Genomic DNA, 15,499 nt, shown 5'->3' with positions numbered 1-15,499 from the left:
CGTTTATACCCTGAACTTGTAAAAAAAATCATTTGTATCCAATTCTGGATTTTTCGTTTTCATCCCTACCCAATACAAGGATGTAATTGACAATTTAATAAATTAAAAGATGAAATCATTGGAAACAACTAAATTGAGAGTTATATTATACTTTTTTATTTTAAAAAATATAAATAAATCATTCAACTTAAAAATGTTTAAATATATTCTAATAATTTTTTTTTTAATTTTATAAAAAGAATAAAAAAAATTCGGAACCAACCGATAAGAAGGAGCGGCGGCCGCTCGTGCATTTGGAGAAAGAGCAGCAGCTCCTTCCTCGATGAGAAGGAGCGGCGGCGGCTCCGGGGAAATTGTTTTTGAATCAAATACAATTTATTAGTTTTTTTAGTTTTTTTTAAGAAGATGGTATTTTTATATTATTAATAGCATTAATATTTAATTAGTATATAGGTTAAAAATGAAGAATTATTTAAAAAAAAAAATTCAAATGAAAAGAGTATAATTTAATTCTTTTGGGTAGGATAGAAACGAAAAACCCAAAACTGGGTACAAAAGACTTCTTTATAAGGTGAGCATAAAAACGGAAAAAAATTAGGGTGAAATTTTTTTAAGTAAGTAACCTATTTTCTCTTTAAAAAATATTGAAATATTAATAAAAAAAATCTAAAAGAGTGAAAATTTAAAAACATTCTCCATGTCTAGCATATATTAATTGTATGTTTTTAAAATTTATCTAAATTTAGTTAAAGTAATTAGAAATTAAAATTAGTGCTAATTTGATTATGGTTTATAGTTAGTGATGGAGTCTGCCTTCTGATCTAGTGCTGTAACCTGCAAAATAGTGTAGAAGCTAACCGGACGGTGGTGGTCCAATTAACTCTCCGTTACTAAAGTTAGTTTAAGCTTTAAGCAGCATTTTGAGTAACAGTATAGTTGTGTGTTTAGACATACCTCAAACTCCTTATATAATAGATGGCCGTATATATTGTAAAGTTGGAATATGAAGGTGCATCCTATTTAGTAAGATTTGACCCTAATTATGAATATAAGTCTCATTCAGATATGAGTCATATTTAGGAACGTCTTTTTAAATAGTCTCGTCTTCCTAAATTATAAGTCATTTTCCTAAATTGGAGTTTGTATCCAAATAGGAAAGATACTCGAGAATCTCCGCAGATCTAATAATCTGTCCGAATTCCAGGGTTGCGAGCTTTGTCCGAGTCCTCAGGGATTAGTCTTATTCTTGTGGATTCAATTATATTCCAGTCGAGGCGGATTTTATAGATTTGGCCACTGGTTTTGTCTGGCTTATTTTAGGCGGGATTCCGGTATCATTTGGGAGTAGATCTCCTGCGATTCGGCTCCATAGTATTTAAGGTAGAATTTAGTATCCATTAGTTAATTTTTAAAAATAAAAGATTTATTTGTACTTTTTTGAATAAAAAAGAATTTAATTCATCTTTAGATTTAGTTAATTGAATGATTTCATCATTTAAATAAAAAATTATCAAAAATTAAAATATTCGGGTATAATTACAAACAGAAAATTTAAAATTGAATAAAATTGATAACTTTTTAATGTTAGAGTGGAATTGAAAAAAGTCTAAAGATGATGGGGTTTTGAGCGATTAGGTTTAATTTTTTCAGGATGGTGGTTTGATTTCGTTCTGGTCATTTGCAAACAAAATCTCCGACGAGAGATGGGAGGTCACAACCGTCCCAATTCTTCAAAATTCCCTCTCATCATCAACCATCAAACCACCATCCTCGAGGACCGCATCGCTATCCAACGCAGGGAAATCCAAACCCTCCTTCGGGATAATCAACACCTCGCAACCAATCACCTCGCCCTAAAACAAGATCTATCATTCATTCAAGATGAAATCCGACGATTAAAGGCTGCCGCCGCTAATGTCAAGGCGGAGAGGGATGATCAGGTGCGGGAGGTCTATGAAAGATCGTTGAAATTGGACTCGGAGGTACGGTCCATTGATGCATTGAGAGGTGAGCTTGCTCAGGTGAGGGCTGATGTAGAGAAGCTTAGCGTGCACCGTCAGGAACTTGCCACGGATTTGAGAGTGATTAGCAGTGATGTTGCGAAGGCGAAAATGGAAAAAGAGCAGATTATTGAAGTTAAGAATGAGATAAAGATTATGCAAATGGAGATTCAAAGTGGAAGGTAAAGTTTAACAAATTGGAATTTTTAAGGTCCAGTTTTAAATAAGTTTTAAGGTCTAATTTTTTACTTTGGTGCATCTGTATATATCGTCCAGTGGCGTAGCCAGGAAATTTAGTTGGGGCGAACTTAAGAACAAAAAATATTGAAATGTCGATAGGACTTAACGATAAATTCATATCGAATAAAATAACACATAAAGTGCACTTTCCTTTACAGTGTTGTTTTGCCCGAGTAAACTAAGACCTGGCACCTAGGCACATTGAACATGTTGGAAATTTCATCTTTCACAACTATGTGCTTCTGTGTAACTAACTTGCATGAAACACTTTGTATGAGTACTTTGTGGTTGCGCAAATTCTTGAATATGGAGGATCTCTTATTTAGATATGACTTTTGTCGTGACTTTTATGGCAGCGAAGATGGTGAAATTTTGTGTTATAGAGATGTTATTTTGTTGTAGTATTTCAAAAATGCTGTAGTTTACATCAAATATTTGTTTATAAATTCATAGATTTAAAATAGTAGTAATAATTTACAAGAATGAGATAATTGCAGATCTTAAGTAAGAATTTGCTTGTTTGAATTTGTTATACCAAGAAATCTTTGTTGTTGCTGCTTGATGGGCGAATTGAAAGCTTTTTTGTGATGAAGTGATCTGTGATCTTTTGAGTAATTGCATTGTTGGGGAATTTCTTGATGGGTCTGCTTGGTTACTTTCCATTTTCTGAATTTTTCTCTTAAAACACATTCTCAAGAACAACGCACAAACACACACTGCCACACAAATCCAGACATAACTTTGTATTTGGATTCCGATGCTGTGGTTTATTTTCTGGTTTTGGATTTTACAGTTTACACTGATAAAGAGGAACACTTCAACAAAATGATATCATTTGGTGTTGAGGAACACTCTCTATCCTATTAGATATTCAAAGTATTCCATTAATCAAATGCACTTAATTACATCTGTACGCATGCATTCAACAGGTGTTCAATTGAGGACCTGTACATGATGAAAATGAATTCCAAGATTCTTTAAATTTATACTAGGGAGATGCATTTGGCCTCCCTAAAGTTCAGTAGAAGCTTGTTTTCCTTGTCATCCAAATCTTTAGCATGTAGGTGCACTAAAATACTTGTGCTAATAATCAGATTTCATATTTCTTTCCAAATGCAATTAAAAAATTGGAAAATCATTTTCTTCAAAGGGGTTTGAAAGTGTAACTACCATTTGATTTAGGGCTGCCATTGAATATGAGAAAAAGCTCTATGCTAGTAATCTGGAGCATGGTCAGAAGATGGAGCAAAATATGGTTGCTATAGCTCGTGAAATCGAAAATCTCCATGTTGAACTGGCTAATGCAGGGAAAAGAGCAAGCACAGAAGGTACAACAGCCTCAGCAGGAAACCTAATTAATTACTTTATGTTCTTTTCAAGCCGACTTTGCCAAATTTGCCACCTTTTAACCTACCGAATCATACAATGTCTAGGTCCTGGTTATGCTGGAAGCTACAACAATCCTGAACTTCTACATGGTGGAAATGGTGTGCCCTAATCAACATGCCATCCAGTAGGTATATGGTCATTTCTTTTTACATACATTTTACATAAATTATATTTTAGCACACCACTTAATAGATCTAATATTTGTTGGGATTGGAACTTTTTACTTGTCCAAGTTAATAAATAAAATGCATATATTAATGGGACCAACAAACTATTGATATCTGAGCATATGTTTGTTGCTGAACTTTCTTTAGATATAGGTGGAATATTTTAGTGCTATAAAAAACAAGCTTCTTTGTACTTTTCACATTGAATCAAAGTCTAAGATTAGTATACTTTTTACGAAGACGTAAAGAATTATAGTAACCATTTTAGATATTTTTTTAGAGTAACCATAAGTAAATATTTGTAGGAGAGAATGTAAGTAGTTGTTCATTTAGTTACCTATGTGCTAGGATAGTATTAGGATTAAAGAGTTGGATACCTACAACATAGTTTTATATATTCTATATAGTCAGAAATCAAAAACATTCTACAACAAAAACATTTGGACTAATATTTCTTTGTCTATTCATTACTCTTATCTCACAACACTGTTTTATTGGAAAGTAAAAAAGACATTACCAATTAGCTGGACAAGAGATAAACTGGATTTTGACCTAGCACTTTGGAGGGACTTGTCAAAATAACTTTTGGTGTCTTTCGTTTTAAACATTCATGCGTATTCTTCATGAAGGATCACAGTTATACAAATGGTAATGATGAGATATTTTATGGTTGTCCGTGCGTAATATGTTAACATTAGTATTACATTCGTGGGAGCCTAAAAGTATGACAGATTTGAGCAGATATTACATACGTGATTATAATTGCAATCCCTTACGGTCGGTAACTTGACAAATGGCCCTATTTTTCACAGCCTTCATAGGCGATTTAGGTTTTGATGCATGTAATATGTTGATTTTATGCACAACTTAGGTGCAAGATGGCAGTGATGCTGGTCCCTTCTTTGTGCCTGGATGAGATGCCTAACTGTCAGCTCAATGAAAGTGTACATATAGATAGAGGCTGCGGAGTTATGTGATCTGGATGAAATGGATGCAGCTGGAAATGCAAGGTTGCTCAAATTCTTCCTCTTGTTGTGATCCTAGAGAAATGGTACCCTTCTTTCAGTTTAACAATTCACCATTTTGACAAGTATTGATAGAATTACGTGTTAGAGCATTGGTACATATTTCCTAGAGACGGGGACTTAAATTTTAGTTTCTAGTGAACATAAATAATAATGACATTAAAACATCATATTAGTTAGCACCATTTTTTTTTTATAGCCAATTAATGATGATTTCTTTTTTTTTCGAATTGAATTGAAAGTTTTGCTTAATTTTCTACTCTATCTTTTTTTTCATTGTTAATAATTCCTACATCTAATGTCTTCTCCGACTTATCTAAGAAAAATGAAATACTATTTTATCTTAAAATATTAGGTCTAACAAGCCCTTTTTTGATAACTTTTGTGATATTAAATAAGTGAAACTCTGAAAGATTCTTTTAGTTACTCCCTCCATCCCATTTAGAAAATTTATTTGTTAATTTACACACACACATATATGTATATATATATATATATATATATATATATATATATATATATATATATATATATCATTAATTATCTTGTAAAATTTATTTAATCATTAAGATAAATAAAGGGGGATCAAAAAAAATGACAAATGGACTTTACAGATGTGTTGGAGGGAGTAAATAAAAACTAAATTGCAGAAAAAACAGTTATTTTTAAATCTAAAAATAAACAGTAATTCTAATCTAATATTAAGGGAGTTATAGTAATTTTTTTTATTGAAAAAGAACATAAATTTTTGTAATCACAGAAAAACGGGCTTTTATTCTCTTTAAGCTTTTAGTTGTTTCTAAGCTCATTTCACTCATTTTTTTCCCTCAAAGGCAGAAAAGGGATAAAATGTCAGAGCTTTTTTTTAATATTATTATCATTGTTAATTTGTTTAATTTAAGGGTGGCATTATTGCCGGAGTAACAATTGACAGGAGCAAAGCAAAAAAAATAATGTTGACAAAATCACCCTTCATTATTCATAAGAAGAAAGTAGATGCAAATTATAAGAGGATAATTTTGTCAAGATAATTTTTTTTGTTCTAACCCTATCAATTGTTGTTTTGGCAATAGCGTCACCCTACTTTATCAGTAACAAACAAGTATAAATATTCATATCGATGACAAGGGTGAATATTCGTAATGTGATTTGCCTATTCTGTTATGCTATCTATGGGAGCAATATTTAACGGTATTATTGTGTATGTCATCAACTTGTAAATGTCATCAGAACAAATAGGTGGTTCAACAACCCAAAATACTGTCTTCATAGTGTAAACTGATCGCTATTAATCTTGCCGTTCCCTCGTCAATTACATCTACCCTTTCCACCCTTCGAAACATACCTCATCAATCTCTAGGTTGCGTACAATTTATTGTGGTAGCACAATTGCTTTCATTAACTAACCACTAAAACCTTGCTGGACATATTAAATGATTGATAACAGGTCAAATCTGCCTATAAATCACAAGATTTCTCATGGATCAACATGTGTGAAGTTGGAGTATTGGTTCCGTAACTAAAAGCTTCACTCTACATGTTATCGGAGTAACCTATATCGATTGTTACATTTTGATGCTATGTCTTCATTCTTTTATAACGCTTCATAAAATTTAAAACTTTACACTACAATCCAGTTCTGTAAAAGATATTATTTCCCCGTATTCCATTTTATGTTTTTATTCCCGTGCAACATAAGGAGCTAGCAGTGGTATGGTAGCTTGGGATTTATAACCTGTGCTTTTGGTTCAACAGCTCAAGTTCGTACTATCGAACCAGTATATTACCGAATGTAAAAAGAAGCCAAAGGTATATATATGCTCGAATGACAGCACTTAGTTGGAACTCCAATTTTGGACCATGATCTTTTTAAGTTATTGCGAATGGATTTGAAACAGTTGTTTGAGCAACGATTGGATCCTCAGTACCCGTTAATACATTCAGGAAGCATGTCTCTAAGGGTTCCTTTGTGTCCATCTCATTAAAAAGTATTGAACAAAGGGTCATTTCACTTCCTTAACTTGGCATAAAAAAATAAAAAAAATCATTTTCAAACAAACTAGATCAAAAAATTTAGAAGTTGGTAAAACCATATCAAAATACTCTTTCCCCAACCTCCTATGTGAAACACACTCCCCTTTATGAAATGGCAAAAGTTTGAAATGATTTTTCATGTTTATTTTATTTTTCAAATTGATACTTATTAGTTATTAGTTTCTAAATATTAATTATGGCTTTTAAAATTTTAAAAGTTCCTTTTCAAAAAAAAAAAATTAAAAGTTCAAATATCATATCAATTTTTAATTTAAAAATTATTTGTACTTTTTCCTTTCTTCTTCTCCCCTTCTTTAGTCACAATCACCGCTTATCATTGATCCATCAGTGCCGCCGTCTTGTTCACATGTCACCTTTTAGCCGTTGTCGTTTGCAGCTGCAGACAAACGTTTGTCGAGCTCAGCTCATACGAACCCAGGTGATTCGCGAGCTGAGCTTGACAAACAGTTGCAGGCAGCGTTGATCCTTCGTCTTGGTTGGTGTGGCAGCAAGTGGATGGAGGTTGTATGTGTAGGTGAAAATAGGTTTTAATTTATGATTAACTAGAATTAATTAGAATTTTAATCTAAAATTTTAATTTCGATCATGGAGTAATTAAAATTTTAATTAAAATTTATTAGATTTAATTAACTATTTCACTTTGTTTTTATCAAAACAGTGAAAATGATACGAGTGTTAATCCAATTTGCTTGAAAATGGCCCTTTTATAATTTTTTGTGCCAAATCGAGGGGGTGAACTTATCCTTTATTCCAAAAAAATTATCATCACCCTTCATTGATTTTCTCTTAGCTCTGTTTCAAAATTTATATCTGCAAAGTATTTCAAATTAATCAAGCACCCCTATATATACTTATATTTCAATAAAACAAAATAAAATAAAAGGCTTAAAACCAGTCATAGGCTCAAAAAGAGTGACAAATGATGCGTTACAATTTGCAAAAGTAGAAAAATGGTTAACTGAGAATCCACTGGTTTAGTTAAAACGCAAACTCGCATAACTGGTGTGCATCTTAAAAATAAGAGACTAATGACTCGAGCTCCCAGTGCAACAGCAAGAACATCTCATAGCTTCCAAAATGCAGAAAGCCCAGCAAGACCACACCATCAGATGAAATGATATAATCCTCTTCTCCTTTATAAACTGGGCAGTCCGACACAGCCTTCCTAGTGATTATGGAAAAGATTATATCGACAAATTCATTATTTCTTTTTCTTTTTGATGCTTCAGAAAATTTCATACTTATTTGCACATCTCATTATTAGCAATAAATTTACCATGCAATCTCATAGTGAGATCAGCATAATTTTGGTCCTTATGAAACCAATAACCACACAACACAACGCATATTCATAAATACAATTTAGACAACTCCATCAGCAAACATAGTCCGCACACAATTAAAAGGAAAAATAAATGCGTTTCTGAAGTAGAAATATTACATGATAAAGTTGAGGAATACAATCACCAACCATAAAAAAATTTCTGAATCAACAAGGTATTTTGTAATGAGTATTTGACACCCTCCAAACTTGTTCAATTTTTCATATAAAGACTAATATCTTTCCAACTCAAATCAAACATAGTACCATACTGCTTAAAGTAACACATACCTCACAGATTTTGTAACCTACCTATATCTAAATAAACACAAAATAACAAATATCGTGCAGCACACACTATGTCAACATCAGACAAACTCCAGTTTAAAAAAAATAACAATCAATTTGAGACGGGTTGCCTAGAAAACAAAAACAACAGCACACCTTCTTCCAAGTTCCAATCAATACAATTTAACAAAGATACAAACACATATTGAAGATATGTATGAAGTTCCTGTGCTACAAACATGCAAAAGAAAATTAGCATAATTCACCATTTGCATCCAGACAAGAAGAATTAAGAGTTTTAAAGAGCTGCACTCACCTGAAAACATCAACCTACCTTAGCAGCAAGCAATTTGGAGTTAATCCACTTGCCTCTATAAAAACATTCACATAATCAAAATCAATCCCATGCCTAAACGGAAATCCCTCCGTGAGCAGGTGAACAAGAAAAAAGGAGAAAAAGGGTATTGTATCGCTCAGCATAATGAACAACCTACCTTTTAGTCTCCAGTTTAAGAACCCCCAAAGAAACAGAATATAATAAAATCTCAGTCCACAATTCTTAGTACATAAAAAGCTCAGAGCTGAAATTCTCAGTACGGGCGTGACCGATTTCCACCATGGTGATGCCTATCAGGGCCAGATCCTCCATCTCTGTAATTATCCCTGCGCCGGTCACCTCCACCATAGCCACCTCTACCACCACCTCTGTTGCACCAATAATTGGTTAAGCATATATCAAACACTGTGAGAGAGACCTCATGAATTGTATGGATCGTGTAGACCAACAACAGTTCCAACATAAAAAGCATAAAATAAGTGAAGCCAAATCAACACATATTCCAAGTTATTACTGACATAAGTAGTTCTCAACACTACCTGAACTTCCTGCCATATTATGTAATAAATTTCGGAGGAAAAAAAAAAGAAAAAACAGATGATAGTCATACAATTCTGAATCACATAATTGCCGATGTAAAGGAGTTTATATTGGGATGGCAGGATCTCAGTTTATCCCATATCACATGATTAGGTTCTCTTGTTTTAATAATTGTAGATCATGATTAGTTACACGCACAACAATAAAAAAAGTCGAATAATTTTATCCTGATGTACAATGCATCTGAAGCAAATGCACAAAAGAATGCAAGTCTTTGTCATATATATTTAGAAAAAGCGAGTAAAACATGCAATCACACTTTAGTATTCAACCTTTTGGCATTGGCTCCCATATTGATTACGAGCAAGTCTTTTGAATATAAATATTCATTTAAGTTTTAAATGTATTAAATAAATTTAAAGAACCTCTATTAGTACTGTTAAGAAAATACTCTTTATTCTAAAATAACAACAAAATAAAATGGAAAAACATTTAATTACTGAACTCCGAAATTCCTAAAAAGAAATTAAAAAAATTGATTCTGTTAACCCACAAGAGACTATGAAAACAAGAAAGTCCAGTAACTGAGATTCTGCTAGATTTCAAGAACAATTCTACTCACAAATATCTAATAGCAAGAAACCATTGAAGAAAAACATTAAATCAACCAGATGCATAGCCAAAAATGAAATCCAAATCTTTTGAACTTTCAAATTGTTATACTCAGCCATATCCAGCTTATCTTGATCCAATGGTTATCAAGAAAACCCGATTCAAGGTTACCATAGCATGCACGAACTCCCTATTATGGCAACAAAGTCATAACATTCATAGTCATATTTTACAGGGAATGCAATTCCATCTCTTTGATTTTTTTTGCCTTTTCTGGTGTCAACACGGAACAAAAGTACTTTGGACAAGCTTATAATAGAATAAGATCAATTTGCTGATTTTTTGAAGAAGAAAGAGTGAAGCATTGATGTAAAGTAATATTGATGAACTGATTTTCTGCCAAATAAACAGCTAAGTGAGGCAACATAGAGAAGATGGAAAGGGAAGATTGGAAAGCAATTATATAAATGCATATGTGATGCGGATATCAAACTCTAATTTCCGCAATGCATCTTTAAATTTTTTTTAATAAATATAAATAAGAGAAAAATTGAAGATGAGCATAGAATCATAGATTGCACAAGGTTAGAATTCTTATTTTAAGTTTTGAGATTTCCTATTGTATTTAGGAAAAGAAAAATATTTTCTATTATTTAGTAATTTAAGAGTAAAATTGATTTCTTATGTACAGTTGACTGGGCATGTACAACGAGGTACGCATGCCCGTCTTAAGAGAGTCCAATGTCTCGGGAAATCAGAATTCGGATACAATCTGATATGCAATGAAACAATAAGGACCCCATGTCAAACCAAAATTCAAGGACGAAAATATGCATTTTATTAAAAAAAATCATTGTTATGAACACAAAATAGATGCAGTACAGAAAATTTAATTTGAAAAACATGAGGACAGGTGAAAGCACACAAGCTGGACACAATAAAAGGAATTGTTAGGAAGTTACCCATGGTCGAATGAAGGCTGCCTTGGTGCTGTCTTCTCTGCCATTGTAACACTGATCTTATTACCTCTCATATCATAATCTGTCAAAAGAAAAGAAACTATAAGTAAAGCAAAATTGAAGTATGGAAGAAAGGAAGGGACAATAAGAGCCACATTTTATGCAAGAATTAAAACAGATTTGGAATTAGTATGAGACATAAGAGAAGAAATAGTTGCAAGGTCAATACTATTGTAAAAACCGCCAGCAGAATGTGCAGCAGATGGATCTTCATAAGACAAGACTGCATCGCCTTTGTTGTTTCCTTTCTCATCTGTGTACAATTTTATATTCCAGGGCCACTGATCTTTATAGCCACGCTTCTGCTTAATCCTTCCAACCTAAGCAATAATCACCCAGCTAGCATTCATATCAAAAGAACATGACACAAGTAAACTCTACAATAAAATTATATTTTCTAAACTAAACAGTGGCTTTCAAATGATTACAATTGGATAGTCAAGACAAGCCTCATCATATAGTGAAGAAACCAAAGAAAAAAAGAAAATCACTAAAACAACAGTCACCCTCGACATGGCATGATACATATTTAATATGATCTCAGACCCTTAGTTGCCAAATATTGCAAATTCTTTTTAATGCAGGTTAAGCCTGTCAAACAACTAGTTGCATCTTTCCATGACAGCTAACAAGTTATGCATAATATAAAAATTAATTGGTGAACAGCATTGAGCAATTAAACAATCCCTAAACATTGAAGCACCGCATGTGAATCCACAGCATTTAAATATAATATAAAAAATGGAATTACTTGTCCAATGCCTGCAAAAAGTTCTCTCAATTCATCAGTAGTCACATCAGGAGGCAAATTTGATATGTAAATTCTCGAGTTATCACAACTATCATCGCAGTTTCCATCGCATTGCTTAATTTTAGCAGGGGTATCAGCAGAAGCACTGCTGTAGCCACCACCTCCTTCACGAGGAGCACCACCACCATATCCACCACCTGGTGGGCCTCCTCTTCTACCACCCCTTGCATCAGCTGTAACATCACCACCACCGTAACCACCCGCAGGACCGCCATCATAAGATGGTGGGTAAGATGTAGGTCCACCAGTATAGCTCGTAGGAGGGGGAACAGCTTCTGCCCCAAAATTTGAATTGCCGCCATATGAATTAGGAGGAGGCGCATAATTATTTCCAGAACCCCCGTAGGATGGGACTGCAGGTGGAGGCATCTCGTTGTAACCACCACCACCATCTCTTCCATGCGATCCTCCCCTATTGCCGCCACCCCTATTGTCATAACCACTACCTCGGCCACTATCATCGTAGTTACTACTTTTATTTCCACCATAATTACCCCCTCTACCACCACCACCACCACGACTTCCCATACTTCCTCCTTTGTTATAACCTCCAGCATTTCCACCACGATCATTGCTGCCACCACCGGCAGGGGAAGCAGCACCGCATTTATTGCACTCAACTCTTCTTGCAAAGTTCAAATTTCCGCAGCTACATATAAAACACACGGGTATAAAGAACTGAATTTATAAAGTTATATAAGATGTCATGGACAATAAAATCAAACTACTAAATAAAAAAGAAATATCAAAAACAATAAATCTACTACGAAATTTCATTTATTACCTAGGGTTAGGACACATCCAATCACCATCTCTTCCGCTTCCGCCTCGTCCGCCTCCTCTGCTACCACCTCCGCCGCCCCCACCTCCGCCACCTCTTCCACCTCGATCTCCTCCTTGATATCCTCCTCCTGTATCACAGATTGAAAATTACTAATTAAGCAACGCCGCATAAAACTTACCCTAAAAAGGATAATCAAAAGTTCAATTTTGGCCGCGGGTTTGCAAATTACCGCCATATCCTCTGCCGCCTCCACCTCGACCTCCACCGCCTCCGTAACCACCATCGCCTCCATAGCCGCCGTAAGATGGAGGCGCTGAATCGCCGTTATGACCGTACATCCCAGACATAGAGTTTAGGTTTTACGTTTTATTTCTTCCAAACGACGAGGGATTCGAATTTCTTTTAGAAAAGACACTCTCTCACTTCAAGCTCACGACACATTTATCTATGGAAGCTTTACTAAAATACCAAAATTATTAATAGCAAATATTTACAAAATACCAAATTAACCAACAAGGGTCAACGCGCCACCTAAACTTGTGATGCGGGGTCATATAGCCCAATTTATACTTTTTTGAGCAACTAACCCCAAAACTCTTCATTTTTGGGTCAAATAACCCATAATTTGTATTTTTTATTTCAAAAAATAGATTTAGGATAATTATATCGCAACAATTAGAGAAGTATGTAATTATTTTTTTGCATCCCTCACCTTCGATTTGTAATTTATGCGTTTTAAAAATATAATTATATGTTATTTGACTCAAAAATGAAGAGTTTTGGGGTTAGTTGCTCAAAAAAGTATAAATTGGGTTAGGTGACCCCGTGTCACAAGTTTAGGGGGCGCGTTGACCCTTTGTTCCCAAATTAACTACCATAAAATACCATATTTGCTAGAAATGTCCGGTACATTTTTGAAAATTCTATTTGTTACACAATTAAAAAAATTAATAAATGAAAATAATTATAAAAATATTTATAAATAAACTATTAAAGGGTAAGTTTCATAAAAAAAATAACTTACACGAAGTTTTATTTTAATAACAATTTTTAAAAGTTGACATTTAAAAGCACGACCTTTTATTTTGTTTCAAATTTATCACCACAATAAAATTTCGTGTATTTTTCTGACAACAAATTACAAATCCAACATATTCTAACTGAAAGATAATAATATTTGGTGTCGATTTATAATTTGAGTCTTTAATCAATGGTTCAATGAAGAATTTAGCCAATAAAATTACACTAAAATGATTGATTTAAAAAAAAAATGAAAGGTCATGATTTTATATGGAAACTTTTAAAGGTCGTGAATAAAATGAAATTCGTGTAAATGTCGTGATTTTTTATAAAATTAACCCATTAATAAATATGAATAAAGGATCATTTCATCCCCTTACTAACAAAAAAACCCACACCAAATACCCCTTCCCCTCTTGTTTGTATATTACGCTCAAGTAAAAGAGAGTTATTTGGTTTTTGTGCACAATTTACCGCGAAAAGAAAAACACGTGTATGTCCAGTGGAAAATTAAATGAATACTGTAAAAAATAATTAACTAGTTTCTTCAATCGTTTGTTTTCCTTCTTAAAACTTCATCTTTCTGATTGTTAGCAAAAAAAATCTTGATAAATTAAAGGCTCTGAAGTGTTGTAAGTTGGATTAACTCTTTGTTACAAAAGAATTAATGAAAATTTTGCCGATTTGAAGACACTAAACTTTTCCAATAGTATAATATTACTCGGTCGGACTACTTCGATAGGTGTGTGGTTTCTCCCTTGTAATATTCTCTTTCCGTGTTTTGCTTTATTACATTTACAATGGTATAAAAATGTGTATTGAGAGTGTTATTGTGGACTGGTTTAACTTTTCAATTTTAAATGTTTATTATTGATAAATTACTGTGTATATATTTTCTTCTTATTAATTTCTTTTATTTGATTTTGTTATGGCATATTGAGTTTGATTGATGAGGGTATTAAAATATTTTTGAAAATTAAGCATAAAGGTATATTTTTGTTATGGCATATTTTTGATAATTATCTTGGAGAGCTCCGGCGGAGGGGCTTTAGAAGGTTAGTGTTGATGCAGCTGTGTTTCCGGAGCAGGAAAGGACTGGAGTGGGTTGTGTTGCGAGGGACTCGACAGGCACTGTGATTATGGCACGTTGCTGTAATTTGCTTGGGTCTTTTTCACCAAGAGTTGCAGAAATTATTAGCATCCGGGAAGCGTTGTCTTGGCTCAAAGGACGTTCGAACATGGTGATTGAATCTGATTCTATGGAAGTTATTCTCGAAATTAGAAATCATGTACTTAGTTCACAGGATCCTTTTATCATTGATTGTTCCGATCTAGCGAAGCATTTACCTAATTTATCGTTTTTTTTATAAGGCGATCTGCGAATCGTGATGCGCATGTATTAGCATAATTTGCTCGTTCCGTGTCAAGTTATCAGGAGTGGTATTCTGAGCTCCCTGATATTCTTACCAATGTAATTGCTTCCGATATTTATCAATGATACTCTTTGACTCTCAAAAAAAGCATAGAGGTATATTAGTTTTTGACCTTGAATTCATATATTATAGGAAAAAGTATTATAGACAAACTATTTCAAATCTTAATGATTTAAATTTTAGCATGGTTGTTAATATAGTGAAGGGTTTAGGGTATGGAAACATGTCAAAGATGTTGTAGTTACCAGCAAGGGGTGTAATGAATGAGGATAGGCCAATTCCTGATGATGAATTTGATAAAGTTGTTAAAGTGGTGCAATCGCAGGGTGAGGATAACATGTGTGCCATGTTAGCTTTATTACTAGATCATAGAATAAACCAACCTATGTATTTATGTGAAACTGAAACTATAGTGGTGTTGTTAGAATAGAAAAAAAGATGATGGTAATTCAGAAATA

At 33.5% G+C, this 15,499-nt stretch overlaps 2 protein-coding genes across 4 annotated transcripts; one reads left to right on the top strand and one right to left on the bottom strand.

Annotated features, from left to right (window-relative positions):
- Positions 1-1,628: 1,628 nt before the first annotated feature.
- LOC126670278 (protein FLC EXPRESSOR) lies at positions 1,629-5,006 on the top strand. Of its 2 annotated transcripts, none has more exons than XM_050363969.2 (4): positions 1,629-2,182; positions 3,423-3,568; positions 3,674-3,753; positions 4,668-5,006. In XM_050363969.2, exons 1-3 carry the CDS (start codon positions 1,704-1,706, stop codon positions 3,736-3,738), a joined length of 690 nt encoding a protein of 229 aa, XP_050219926.1. In that variant the 5' UTR covers positions 1,629-1,703; the 3' UTR covers positions 3,739-3,753; positions 4,668-5,006. The 2 variants fall into 2 exon arrangements, with proteins under 2 accessions (XP_050219926.1, XP_050219925.1); XM_050363968.2 differs by having other exon boundaries at positions 3,674-3,757.
- A 3,768-nt stretch (positions 5,007-8,774) lies between these two features.
- On the bottom strand, positions 8,775-13,031 carry LOC126668907 (transcription initiation factor TFIID subunit 15b). Of its 2 annotated transcripts, XR_007638392.2 has the most exons (7): positions 12,818-13,031; positions 12,589-12,715; positions 11,745-12,453; positions 11,163-11,313; positions 10,937-11,015; positions 8,980-9,190; positions 8,775-8,856 (listed from the first exon to the last, which is right to left on the bottom strand). XR_007638392.2 is itself a non-coding variant. In XM_050362137.2 (6 exons), the coding sequence occupies exons 1-6, from the start codon at positions 12,933-12,935 to the stop codon at positions 9,076-9,078; spliced, it is 1,299 nt and encodes a 432-aa protein (XP_050218094.1). In that variant the 5' UTR covers positions 12,936-13,031; the 3' UTR covers positions 8,775-9,075. The 2 variants fall into 2 exon arrangements, 1 of the variants encoding a protein (XP_050218094.1); XM_050362137.2 differs by having other exon boundaries at positions 8,775-9,190.
- Positions 13,032-15,499: the final 2,468 nt, after the last annotated feature.

Source organism: Mercurialis annua, linkage group LG2, assembly GCF_937616625.2.
Source record: "Mercurialis annua linkage group LG2, ddMerAnnu1.2, whole genome shotgun sequence".
In the NCBI taxonomy this organism is placed as follows: domain Eukaryota; kingdom Viridiplantae; phylum Streptophyta; class Magnoliopsida; order Malpighiales; family Euphorbiaceae; genus Mercurialis; species Mercurialis annua.
Note: the sequence above shows the minus strand (reverse complement) of the source record. Positions and strands in the feature narration are given on the sequence as shown.